At 36.7% G+C, this 14,200-nt stretch overlaps 1 protein-coding gene across 1 annotated transcript in view; it reads left to right on the plus strand.

Annotated features, from left to right (window-relative positions):
- Nucleotides 1–14,200, plus strand: part of AGMO (alkylglycerol monooxygenase) — a 186,176-nt gene that overhangs the window by 71,689 nt on the left and 100,287 nt on the right. Inside the window, exons 4-5 of the mRNA XM_082045599.1 lie at nucleotides 4,720–4,823; nucleotides 10,514–10,609. Of these exons, the coding sequence (XP_081901725.1) occupies nucleotides 4,720–4,823; nucleotides 10,514–10,609 (200 nt within the window). The remainder of the gene's footprint in view (nucleotides 1–4,719; nucleotides 4,824–10,513; nucleotides 10,610–14,200) is intronic.

Below are 14,200 nucleotides of genomic sequence, written 5' to 3' on the forward strand. Positions count from 1 at the left end.
GATTTCATGGTAGTGTGGTAATCCATGCCAGTAAATGTAATTTTGCTGTCTTCTAAGTTTCTAGCTAGTTAAATTGTAGCTCAGTTTCTCACTGAATACTGAAGGTATCTAAGCTTGTATAATAAGAGAAGGCAAGTATAGTCAAACTGAAGGTTTTGTTTAAATTTAAATAGATGCTGAGGGGTATCTTTTGCCTGTTCTCTTAGCTACACTCAGCGTTGGCTGAAAGAGAATGGAAACTTTACATGACTCATCATATGGACGTATTTCTAAACATCTGTACTTTTTTCCACTTTACTTGAGACACGGGTTTTATGAATCTGTGCACAAAGAAATTACCCTCTTTTAATTAAAGAATTCTAAAATATTTTTATTCACCAGAGATTAACCAAATCTTTACCATGTCACTGATTTCAAAGATTGTGTAAAGTGGTTCTTTTTGTTGACATCACTCCTTGAAATGACTACAGGTGGTTTTGGCATACGTATTTTCTTCTGTTAGTAATCAAAATGTCTTGGGCTGTGCAAATCACTGAAAGCTGCAGAAATGAACAACAGCCGAGTCTGTCATTTTGAACACTCTGCATTATGTATTCCTAAAGAGAAATCTTGTGTGCACAATGACCCATTTCTACTACCACACAAGAAATACCTCAGAAGTAGGGAAATATGGCCCAGGCATTGCATCTATCTTTGGACATCATAGAAAGGAATTTGATTAGTGCCAAAAACTGAATTTGAAATAGAAAAAAATTGAGGTTAAGTAGAAACATTGGTTGCCATACCAATATGGTTGTGATGGTATGTGAAACATTATATCTTATGTAATAATTAGGAGGAGGATGGAGGGAAGAAATGGAAAAGAAGGATAACATCATTAATCTTTCTTCCTTTTGGAAAACTCAGAAAATAAGATAAAGTGGGACTGCTGCAAAAAGCCCGGCTCCAGCTTCGTGGTAACTTGCTTCATTGGTGCTGCAAAGCTACTATTAAGTATCCCAAAGCCTCCTGTTCTCCAGGCCACTTCCCTCAGCTTCTCATTTTCCTTTTTCTATCAGGAGAATTCATATATTGGACCAATGCTAAAAAAGACAAATCTTCATTTTCTATTAGAATTAGTGTTAGGATACAATATCTCAACTGCTTGGGGCCCACTGATTTTAACAACTGCAGGTCTGACTCTGAGATCACTTAATAGGGGCTTAAAAGAGCTAAAGTGGAAACTGAGGCCCCATCCATCATCCAGCAGTTCCTGTGTAGCACCAATTTTCTTTCCTTCCTCACCTAGCTACATGGCATCATTCATTCTCTTTTCAGATTAATGCTGATTCCTTTGGAGTTTGTATTGGGTGAAGGAAGAAAATATTCATTAATTGTGTACAATGGTAGTAATAGTGTATTAAACTACAATTAACTCCAGTAGTAATATATAAGTCTGTTCTTCCCCAGATGTGACTGGCACATAAGGTCTCCACCCGTTAAGAGGAACCTGCGATAAGCCACACCAGGAAAGGAGGCCTTTACTGTGCTACCTATAACTTTCCTCATAACTACACAAACAGGAAATGCTACCTTTATCTTCTATTAGAGATAGTTCTTCATAGTAGCAGAAGATGCAAATTTCCAAGACACAACTGAGTGCTCAGGAAGTTAAAGCTGGTCCAGCTGTGAGCAGGAGGTTGGACTTGGGACTTCCTGCAGTTCTCTCCAGTTTGAATTATCCTGTGATTCTACAATGTTCACTCTTCTGAATCAAAAATAATATTTTTGTGCATATGTGTATTGCAGTTAATGTATTTTTTTTTAAATTGTGTTTATCAATCTGATTTAGAAAACATCGAAAATCCCTTTAAAGAGTTGTCTGGGTGACTTCTCCAATTCCATCACCTAATTTTTTCCTGTGACTTCATGGGAGAATTTGACTGAAGAGATCTGCAAAATGGAATAACACTTCTTGTTTTCCACAAAGATTTAAAAAAATAAAAAGTGTTGGAAATGGTCATATCTTGGCCTTGCTCTATTTTTTCATCATTATTTGACAATACATATGAGAAAGTGCATGTGAGTCTCTTAGAATTTTGTTCTGATTCAAATACTTTTCTCATTTTGCTTGAACTTATCATCATCATGAATGAAAAAATGAAACCCAGCTCTTCTATAGACACATACATTTTGGTTTCTGTCACGGGTAGTCAGTGAACAGTCAGCTGTTTTCCTTGAAGAGTGCTTGGTCTGTTCTTTACATTTGTGAGATGTCTTCTAGGTGTTATGATTGCAATATTTTTACATTACTAATCATTACAGACTGAGTTTTGGGGTGATCTATTTTACATTTATTCATTATGTTATTCTTTTGCTTCAAATAAAAAGTTATTGATGACCAGTTTCTTCAGATAAATTTTTGAGACAAAAATTATTTCCGATCATCAACTCTGCCTATTTTGCTAAGAAATTTGTTATACATAGCCTGTGCCATTGATGTCAGCAAGAATAGGATTAAGGAGCGGGATTTAATTCACTTAGCTGTAACAGAAGAAGTCAGAAATAGCTTTAGCAGTTAAATTACTTGTGGCAGAATTGCTTGTTTATGTCCCTAATATTCCTGTAGGATATTTTTGAATGATAGATCATTTAAACTGACTCGCACATCTGAAAGATTAACATTTTACCAATATTCAGTCAGCTCATTCCATATTCTTCTCAGTGTAAGAGGCAGTTTAACTGAAAAATGAATGCTAATAAAATGCCTTTTTAGTAATTCATTTTGAAAACCATTTGACCTTAACTACAATGAAAGTAGACTGTAAAAATCATCATAGATTCTCTTCCTTGAACTTTTCACAATGCTGAAAAATGACTGGGAGAAAGAAGCAAGATCCAGTTACTGTACCCTGTTTGTACAGCTGTACTTCATTGAGTGGAGGCTTGTGTTACACACAGTTTGTGATAGGAAGTAAATGCTTTTAAAACAACTAAGGAGACAGGTCTTTAACCTCCACCTTTTCAGATGCTTTGTTCACTCATTTAGCTTCTGTTGAGGTCTTGGGAAACATTTCAAATACAAATTATTTTTGAGTATTTAAGCTCACCTGAATAATTAATCTCCTACTGAGCTCATTAGACAGAGATGCATTAAGATATTGTTGGTTTTGTGGGTTTTTTTTTGAGAGAGATCACTAATTCTTGATATAATGAACACTCATTCCTTCAGGAACAAATGCATTTAAGAAGGAAGAATTCTCATATTGACTGTTAAGTGTTTTATGATAGTTGAAATTACAGTTTTAATTCAGCAATTGTAAGGATTTTCAAGGACTTAGAGGACATTGAAAAATTATGTGATCAGGTAAATTACCAAATTGTCAAAATTCATTAGATTAGATTCTCAGTTTCTAGGATGCAAGACTGTTACCTCCTCTTACAAGACTATCGAGTCCACTGAAATGGTCAGGATGCCTTGAAATTCATTAAGATAATATTTTGGCATTATTTTGTATTGCAAGCAAATGTTAATCACCAGTCCTAAACTATTTGATATAAGCTTGGCACCAGGTAATTTCAGGACTTTAAATAGATGTTATAAGATCGTTCTGTGAATGCGATTCTAATATCTGCCAAAGGCACTTCTCTAATTGCTCTGCTGAAACAAGTCAGTGGTAGTATGGGAGTATGCAGCTGATGGAGAGCCAGGTAACTTCTAATTTCTGTAGTCAGCTGAGGTTCTGAGCATGCCTCATCCCTTGAAATACATGTGACCATAAATTTAGGTTTATGCTAAATAGGCATTATTTGGGCTTCATTAACCACCCACTTTCTCATTTTGCTATGATTAAGGTAATCCTCATAGCTATATATCTCATGACCATGAACATTTCTACCTTAACCTTGCACTTAAGACTGTCCCGATATCAATATGCAATGCAGAGGGGCCACTCGGATCTGCACTTAATGAGTAGATGCGTTGAAACGCAATCAGGATTTTGAAGTATTCTTCTTCACTGCGGTACATTAGAGATTTCATGCCTTCAGAGGACATGGCTAACAGTGTTTTTGCCCTTATTCCGGTTACTTTTTTTGAACTGTAACACAATAGAGCCACTTCTCTCCTTTAGCTGGGCCCAGAGTTCCCAGCAAGCAACCATTTGTTTTTCCGTTTGTCACTAGTGGGCAGGCAGTGGCTGTTTTGTGGTCTGTGGTACAAGTGTGCTTGAGGATTTACGTGTTTCAGAAAACTGTAAGCAAAACACCAGCATCAGCTGAGTTGTTTAAATTTGAAGAGTAAGATTTTTGGAACGTTTTGTGTCCCCTTCTAGTCTTGAAATATAATTTTAGTAAACAAATGGAGGCATGAAATCATCCTCAGTCCTTGTCCCTCTGAAGCACCTAACAGGGCTCTGGCTGACTCCTGTCATCAGGACTCAGCTCAGGCTTTGTGGCTATTTAACTCCCATCTCACACATCCTTCTGCATTTTCAGGAATTATTTTGGTTCCTGCCGCAGCTTCTCCTTCCTTAGCATGAAAGTTACACTGACTATGTCCACTTATTAACTCAGTCTACCCAAAATCAGCTCTGACTATTAGGTTTTATTACCTGCTATGCTATGGTAAAATAACAAAGTGTAAGTTGAGGGATTAGTTGCTTTTAGCTTAAGAAAAAAGACCTTGGGTAACGTTTTGTTGTGTTATACATACCTCATTGGAAATTATGTGTTTTGCAGAGGTTAATATACTGTGGGCAGCGCACCAAGTACATCATAGTTCTGAAGATTACAACTTATTCACAGCCTTGAGACAATCTGTACTGCAGAAATACACCTCCTGGGTAAGTTGCACAAGATTTGACAAACAATATCAACAAGATTTAGTAATGGTGAAAACTTAGTGTTTACTTCCATTTGAAGAAATAGATATAATTTTTTTTAAGATGTTTTACACTGAAAGTGCAGAAGTTCAAACTGAAGAATCTGAGAATCATAAGCTTTAAGAATACATCCATTAATGTTTTTACAGCAAACTTGAAAAGAGATACAGTAGTTAAGCTTAAGAAGGCTAATAATAGTTGTGCATTTATATTTCTATAACATATTCAGTAAAATGGGACAATTCTTTTCATTTGGTTATTTATGCATTTATACAGGAAAAGATCAGAGTATAACATAACCACACTATAATACCTCTGTATAACTGAAAGGAGCAGGGAGAGAAACAGTTACGAAAGATTGCTTTGGACATGCACCTGTATTTATTTGTCTCTGCTCACTTATGTCATGTGTCAGTACTCCAGTAAGGGCAGTATGCTGCTATTTTTACCTACTGTTATTTCAGATATAATTTATTTTAAATGGTGAGCTGTGTACACATGCAATATAAATTGAGTACTCATTTATGGATTTAAAAATGCGTATTTCCAAATACATTCATAAATGTGATGTGCTATTCAGTATTTAGTTTTGGGCCTGGGATAGCTACTGATTTCCTCAGTTGCTCTTTCATGTTCTTGTTTGACTCTGCCTTTTAATTCAGGTTGTAGTGGTGGTGAATTAAAGTGCTACACTGGAAATAAAAATTTAGTAGTTCTTCTGGAAATGGTGAAAGAGATACTATCGGTTTTGCTTCTTAAAGTCTTCCCTGTAAAGTCTTGTTACTTTTTTTATTCAGAAAATAATCATCTGATGTTAGGAGTGCCTCAAATTTAAATGGCCATAATGACCAATAGTGGAAGGGATGCATCTCTGTCACAACTCTGCTTCCTGTGTAAATACTGCCATGTTAAAGATTTAACCTTTGCACATTTACCCATTGGGACCATATGTGCAAATGCTTAACAAAAACAATAATTCAAAAGAGACAAAAAGGCTGTGTGTACACATGGGTGTGTGCATGAGCCCTTTGTCTGCCTGCGTAGTTTTGAGGATGATACCTCAGAGAGCAAAAAATATTCAGGAAGGCCAAGATGTCTGGACACCTTAGATTCTGAAGCCCATTGTCAGGCCAACACTGCTATCACTTAGCAAATAATATATGTATATTTTAAACTAGTATGCTTTGAGCAAAGGGAAGGGAACCTGGGAATCCATAAAACTTTTGTGTGTAGTGTTTTTTTCCACCAAATATTTGGTACTAGCCAAAACACTTGATTAACATAAATATTGGTTTACCTTCCCCTGGAACTTTTGAGAAGTGTGCCAGTTTTATTTCTCCAAAGCTTTTCTGTACATAAACACAATTCTTGTTAGTTCTTATTGCACTGCTCTTTTTTTTGACTGCCAAACTTGTTAGAACCTCATGGATGCATCTGCCTCGAAGCTGAAATTCAGTGAAGCCTTCAGTTAATCTCAGTGATCTGTTGCTGAGTGTGTGCTCTTGAATGCAGTCAGACAGGCAGTTTTGTGGAGGCTGTGAGAGTGTTGTGGTGGATGATGTGGGATTGTGGGACTGTTCTGCTGCCAGCTTGTATGTGTTTCAAATTAAATGTTATAAGATAAATAAATCAGCATATTAATCTGTGTGGGTTGTGCTTGAGCTGATTGAAAAGATGTGAAATAAAAGAGAAGAACAAAACATGCTTGAAGTACAGTCAGTGGTGTGAGATTTACTCCTGAACTTGGAACCAAATGCACATTGCATCATGTTGTTTGAACACACGGTCTTTCTGTTACTCTCAGGGGTGGGGGAGGCATAGTGAGGCAGACCTACTACTGTTAAGATTGAGAGATGGTTTTCAAGCCCATTTTTGGAAAAAGATGTGGAAAAAAATATATATTCATTTTTAAGAAGAAATCAGCGAGCTAATGCTATGTAAATTTTTGCTTCTGAGGAAACACTTATTTAAAGTATAATTGTGAAAGGAGAGATCTGCACATGCACCTTGAAAAGCTATGATTTAATTCTTTGAGTACCAGTTCTCAGCTTTTCTCTGAGAGTAAGATTTAATTGCAAATATTAGATTCATAATAAATTGATAGCTTTAGACTATACGTTTCGATAAAGGGTTGAATTATTCCTTGTTGGTTTAAAAGCAGTGAAAAAATCTGTATACAAATCTGGGAAGGGAATAGGTAACACTACTTTTCAGCAGAGAATCACAAAGTTCACTTTTTATCTATTGAGGAGTCTGATAGCTCTGGGATCTGTAAGGGATTTTTTTTTATCCTAACCTTTAACTCCTGCAGCATCCTCACAGAGTATAGCCCATGGGAACCAGCTATGTGCAGCTGCCCCGGGGCTCCTCTATGAGCTGCCAGTAGGAGCTGCCACTTCAGCAGGTGGTCTTGGAGACCCAGTGCGGAAACAAAGGGTGCAGCACTCAGTCCTCCTGCTAAACCTCAGGGATTTCAACATTTTTCCCTTTCTGCAGAGGAAGCATTTATAAGCTTTTACTTACAAACAAGAGGGAGAAAGGTAGCGTGTGCCCATACTGGCGAGCGTGCAGCAGACACAGACCCTGCAAAATGGGCAATACCTGAGGTGTGAAGGCGCTCAGCTGCGGTGCAGCAGCCCCAGGTATGAGTTGCTCTCCATCCCCTCAACGAGTGCCTTTCTCATCAGGTTATCAGTTATCACCTCTCTCTGTCAATCTCTGTTGCTGAATCCTTAAGTGGGAAAAGCTCTGTGAGTGCGATAAATGTTTTTCTGCAGTTTTGGCCAGAAATTCCATCTTGGAGCCAGGAAAGCTCTTCCTCTACACATTAGTGAAAGCTGGGAGATTTTCTTGAAATGCTTTGATTTGGTGAATTGTCATTTCCAGTGATAAACTATTTAATGATTTTTTTTTTTTTTAAATCTTATTTTTCAGTGGAACCATAAATGTGAGAAACCAAATCATTCATATAGGAGAGATTATCATTCCTCCCTATGAGTTCTGCTTTTGTAAATGATCTTTTAAAGGCTTCCTGTGCAAAATAAAACTTGCATTGCAGGGAAACATGAAGTAGTTAGGAAAGCATTCTCCTTTGTCTATCTCAAATTTACCTGTAGATGTATATAAAATTTCCCTCATCTCACCACGTAGCAGGGAAATCCTAGTACTCATTGTGAGAAGTAGGTTAGAAAATAAATATGAAGATGATCCTTCCTTCCCCTCTGAGTCATCTGTGAATACCACCAAATTGCCTCTGATACTTTTAGGGAAAAAGCATATAGTTTTAAACCCTGCTTTCAATCCTAGAACCACTTCCATGAACAAAAAACCCATCTGTTTTGTCTTCCCTTTCCCTTTCCCTTTCCCTTTCCCTTTCCCTTTCCCTTTCCCTTTCCCTTTCCCTTTCCCTTTCCCTTTCCCTTTCCCTTTCCCTTTCCTTTTCCCTTTCCCTTTCCTTCCCTTCTTTCCCTGCTCTTATCACGCCATTAGACAAGTACAATCAATAATAAGAGAAAACTGCAGTAGCTTTACTTAAATCTGGCCACATGTCTGCTCCTTCGTTGGCTTCTTTGTAAGATAAGCTTTGAGAAAAACCATGTCAGCCTTCTGGCTGTTTTTGGACAAATATCTCTAAGTCTCTCTCTTTTTTTTTTTTTTTTTTTTTTTTGTGTGTAGCTCCCCTACTTTTATAATTAAATACTAAGGGAATGCAGGTTAGGGGAAGGAGGAAAAGGAACTCAGAAAAGAGATTGACTCCCATGCAGTATTTAGGGCATTTCTTCTGAAGTATGGGAGGCTTGCACTACATTTCTGTTTCAGAGCACAGAGAATTGTGGGTTTGAAAGTCACTCTTCTGTTTAATAGTCTTCTGCACAAGGCAGTCTGATCCAAGTGTTTAATTATCAAAGAAAGCTTGTGCCCACCTCTACTCCAAAATTTCATGTCTAAACGCCACACACCCCCAATGCATTTACTAGCTCCCACCTTAGGCAAGAGTTGCTGTGAAGTTTTCTGAGTTAGGGTGAGTGATTCTTAGGGATTGAATGTGCAGGTTTCACCTTCCAAATACATTTATCTTTCTTTTTTGTTTTATAAATGTTATGCAAACACATCAGCCTTTGAGAATCAAACTGATTAAAATAAAATAGCTGTTTACATTCTTTTCCCCAAGTTCCAGAAGCTCAGCATAATCCTTCCACCACCTTTGAATTCATTTACTTCTTGGAAAAGAACTTCCAAGACTTTCAAACAGAAATGCCCCACGTGTAGTTTGTGAGGCAGCTGTGATCCATGAAGCCTTTTAACATATCTTTTGAAATCAAAGCTCTCCCAGCCCCACCAGGTGATGCTGAAGCTGCAGTGACTAAATAGTTTCTTTCCAATGCTTCAGTCATTGTCTGGTGTTGAAGCCAGGAGACTGAGCTGGGATTGCAGGACTTTAGTCCTCCCTTGGCTTGTGAAAGTGAGATACAGCTGTGATGGCTTTCTCGTGAGCATCGACCACCTCGTGGGGATGGAGTTGCATTTGTTTCACAGTCACAGTGTGACATCTTACCTATTGGGTAGACCTTTTGACAAAAACTGGGGGAATATCAGCATTAAATACTACATGCCAACCTACACTAAAGGTATTCCTGGGTCAGGAGGCCTGACATGGCTGTCATATGGCTTTCTCTGATGTTCAAAGATCTTATTTTTGTGAGAAGGATGATAGGAATTTGAAAATGGAGTTTTTTAATTTTGCTCTGTGTTCCACAGGGAGCTCTTATCTGCTACCCAGATTTTCCCTGAGTGCTAAAGATATCTAAAGTTTTGAAGATGCCTCTGATACTGTTTGGTTTAGAAAAAAAAAAAAAAGCTGTATTTTAAGGAAGGATTAACTTCTTAATGCAGCTGGTATAGTGCAATATCAGGTGGAAATGAAAAAGAATTTTTTAAAAAAGAGATAAGCCTTTTTCTGAAGAACACAGACTGACTTTTAACACGTGAGTATGTTGAAAGTCTTATTCTATTGCTCAGCCAGTTAAGCAAGTAATTGTGAAATTCCCGGGACATTACTCTGTAGGATCCCAGTGACTTTCCGAAGTAAGCAGTTTTCTGAAACTGTTTCCATGCTAGCACATCTTTAGAACTGAGCAATATATCAGAGCTTCAAGGGAGATGGTGTGAGGAAGTTAGGGTTAGGATTTATAATTAACTTTGAAAGTATAGTAAGTTGATTTGCCCTTATGGTGCTCACATAGGGAGTTCAGACGGAAAAGCTATAGTGTTACAAATTCACACCTTGCTTACTCCGTGATAATTCTCCTCTGTAAATGAACCCTTCATGTCAAGGGTATGTTGCTGTCTGCTCCATGTAGTACACAGAATAAACATCTAATTTCAGGATTTCCGAGTTCTTTTGTTGATTTTTCTACTTGCTCACATTATGACTTTTGGCAAATCACTTTTGCAGCAATTTATGTCTCATTTGCTATAGCAAATCTAGTAGTAATATAATTATCAGTATCTATTCTGCATAATGTCTGTATCATTGAGGTATTAGAAGAAGCGTCTTATGCAGTGCTTTGAGCTCCTAAGATTGTACTTTGTTATATCATCACAGGTTTAGAATGATACTTCTAACATTTATTTTCTTTCTAATTTTCCAGATTTTCAACTTGCCCATGGCTCTTTTCATTCCCCCTTCAGTGTTTGCTGTTCATCTACAGTTTAATCTACTTTACCAGTTTTGGATACATACAGAGGTAAACCAGGTTTTTAAGCCATACCTAAACAGTTAGCCTGGAGCAGTGTCCTGGAAATCCACTAGCAGCTGATTTATTGTGTAAGGAAAATCTCTGTCTGACTTTAAGGAGAAACATCTGTTCATTTTTATTCCTTTTTCTGAATATATATTGCTAAGTTTATAAGAAGCAATGAGGCCAGTTGGTCCCAATTAGATTAAAAAAAAAAAAAGCAGTAGTAACTGTAAGGAATCAAACTTTTTGCTATTTTAATACTATATTTTCCTATCTTGTAGCTTATTAAACATTTCTGGCAGATACTGAAACTAAGATAAATATTTTAGGGAAAAATATCACAAACCCAGTGCTTATCAAAGATCATTTAGAGTTGCAACTGAAGTCAGATATTGTTTCCTTCTTAGTGCAAGTAGTTCTCAGATGAAAAATGCTCTTTGGTTATCTGATAGCTATTTGTTTATGACTGCACCTATTTATTTCTCTTTTGTGTGTGCATAGAGCGGGGTGTCAAACTCATTTTCACCGGGGGCCACCTCAGCCTCGTAGTTGCCTTCAGACAGCCAAATGTAATTTTAGGACTGTATAAATGTAGGAGATGTGGCCCCCAGTGAAAATTAATTTGACACCCCTGGCATAGAGCATATCTAGTTTACATACATATACAGTTAATAAGCCACTGCAATTAGGAATTAGTTTCACACACTTCTTGGGTAGTTGAATGGCCTTCAGCCTTCTCCCTCACACTACAGGTGTTTAAAAGTCTCCCATCTTATATGTCAGTAGCGTATTTCTCAGTTGGCCCTAGTGGGCTGAGGGCTGATTGTGTCTACAATACTTACTCCTTTGATTATTCTGATTATACAGATGCCTTTTTCCCCTCTGTAGTTTCATTATGCAATCTATAGGACAATTTTTTTGAAGAAAATTTTATTTTCTTTATCTGCTATTTTAGGTGATTGTCTTGCTTAAATTACAGTTTTTATTTTCTCTTTTCTGTGTGTTTCTCCCCCGTGCCACCACCCCTCCTCCCCCTCCGGAAAAAAAAAAAGGTACTTTCAGACTTGCAGTGATCCAATAGCAAACTTCTGTTGAAATTTTACTTTTGCTGGGCACATTCCTAAAATCATTAGTACGTCTGATGCTCTGCAACACCACATGAATGGGAAAGTTTTACAATACAATGTCACACACATCACCAGACGTGACATAAACTCAAGCAATACACAATTAAGCTCGTCAAAATGTCTTGAATTAATTTGAACACTTTAAAATTATACCAAATGAATATTCTTGATCACATGGTAGCAAAGTTTCTTTCAGTATGCCTTAGGTTCCCCAAACCAGTTTTGCAGTGGTTTATCACTAAGAAAAATACAATATGCCTCATTTACCTCTTCTCTGCTGTCTGAAACCATTTCTTCCCTGGCTGAGATGTTTCTAATATTCTGCTGTGCAGCAGCAAACCAATGAGCCTCAGCACTGGTGCCACAGTGTGCATCTAAAGTTTCTAAAGTGAATTTCAGAGGCTTATGAATTGCTTACATCTCTCTAAAGCACTAAATCCTTCATAAGGCTTAAAAAGAATTTCCATAGCATAGTGCCAGGTTTAGACACTAGTCTAAACAGAAATGAATTTCAGTCTCAATGAAAACATAATCACTCCTTACTATTAAATTATTGTGCCGCTAGAAAAACAATGGATCTTTTGTACTGATCCAGTTGATCCATCATAGATCTTTCTTTACAAGGGAAGATATTCTCAGTGTTGATATTGTTGATTTTGTATTGCAGCTGAAATCAGTTGAAATATGTTGAAGTCATGCTTTAAGGTCAAAAATGGTGTCAAAGCAGAAATAGTTTTACACCATGTATAAGCAGATTTTCTGCTCTCAAGAGCAAGGGTGTTTCCTTCATCAGAAGGAAAAGGAAGGGAAATCATAGCAGATATTGCAGCAATGCAGGTTTGTATTAGCCAGTATTTTTGGTGAAATTAATATGATGCTTCACTGTTATGCTGTTGTGGTTTGTTTGTTTGTTTTCTTTTTTTTTCTTTTTTTTTTCTTTTTTTTTTTCTTTTTCAATAACTGTTACAATGTAGCTGTTTAAAGCTGTGGCATTTCTAATTTTTATTTGACTGTCCTTTTCATGAATTTTAACAGTTCTGATTATCTTGCATAAATTATAGTAAGTTGAAAATCCTTTTTGAAACTCGTGGTTTCTAACAGTTTCCCAAGAGGTGACATTGGTTTGGGGCTGCAGGTCTGGGGTTATATATAAAACAGCATCCTGTCTCAGTGACCGCTGCTAGTCCTTGCTCTGAGAACCGGGACTGATCATGGTCTGACAGCTCTGGTGTCCTCTGGCACCGTGGTGGGTGCTGTCACACGGTGACAGTATGAGTCATGTGGGATCTTGTGGAGATACGCTTCATTATTTCTATTCTGCTAGTGCAAGAGGTAATAGTTTGCTTCTAAAATACAGGAGCATTTGATAAGAAATGTTAAGTTTGTCCACAGATTTCTTTTGCTTTGAATCGATATCATTGGTTCCTTATGCAAGATTTGTCCCCATATTGACTAGTCACGGATGTTTGGAACTCATAACTTCACAAATTTTGGTCACACTTCCTTCAGAAGAAAAAAATCTAGTGAAGTACAGTAAAAGATTATTTATTCTTTATTAGGTGATGTTTTTTTCATAGCACTGAAAGGCTTAATAAAGGATATGCACAATGTATTATTTTATAAAAGAAAAAATACATTATATTTAAGTAATGGGAAAGAACTAAATTATATGAAAGTTTCTGAGGAAAGATGTTTTGCTTTGGGAGTAATTTAAAGTGAATTCAGTAATTACAAAAGAAGACTCATGCTGTGCTGAAACTTCCTATGCCATGTTTCAGCCTAGAGTAAATGTTTATAGACAAAGTATGATCCCTGATATTTTCCTATAATTTAGAATACATCCAGTGCTGTTTTGAACAATGCTAAGTTTCTTGTATTATAACTTTGACCTTCAGTATTTATTTCATCAGTTTTTGTCCAGCTTTCCTACTGGCAGATTAGACAAGGTCTATTTTATTTTAACTCAAGTGGATCATATATTCACATGAAGACTGTACACCAAATCATAAAGATCAAAAGTACCCACTCATTCTGTCTCAGTTAGACTTCTTTATTTCTTGCATACTTGGTATGCATTACCTTTTGGCCCTTTATATGAAGTAGTACAGCATTTTAAACACCATAAATGTTATATAAATATTTCACCATATGATTATTTTAGTAATGATAAAAGATCTCTAGCACTAAAATCAGAACGGGCTATTGATACAAGAAGGGCATTTCATTAATTAATAAAAGTTGGGTGTGCTAGAATGAAAATACAGCTTTGTGATTTCAGTTATGTATTTGCCTTTAACTATATTCTCCCATTACAAGAACTTTGCTGTCTGAAGTCTGGGAATTATTGCACCGTATACCTGGCAATCTGAAATGACACTGAAAATTTTCCAAAGATTTTTTAAAAATCTCTGAGTAGCACCAATGTATTAAAATTAACTCAGTTTATTAAAACACTAAATGAAAATAAAAA

This window comes from Streptopelia decaocto, assembly GCF_964273445.1.
Source record: "Streptopelia decaocto genome assembly, chromosome: 2".
Classification (NCBI taxonomy): domain Eukaryota; kingdom Metazoa; phylum Chordata; class Aves; order Columbiformes; family Columbidae; genus Streptopelia; species Streptopelia decaocto.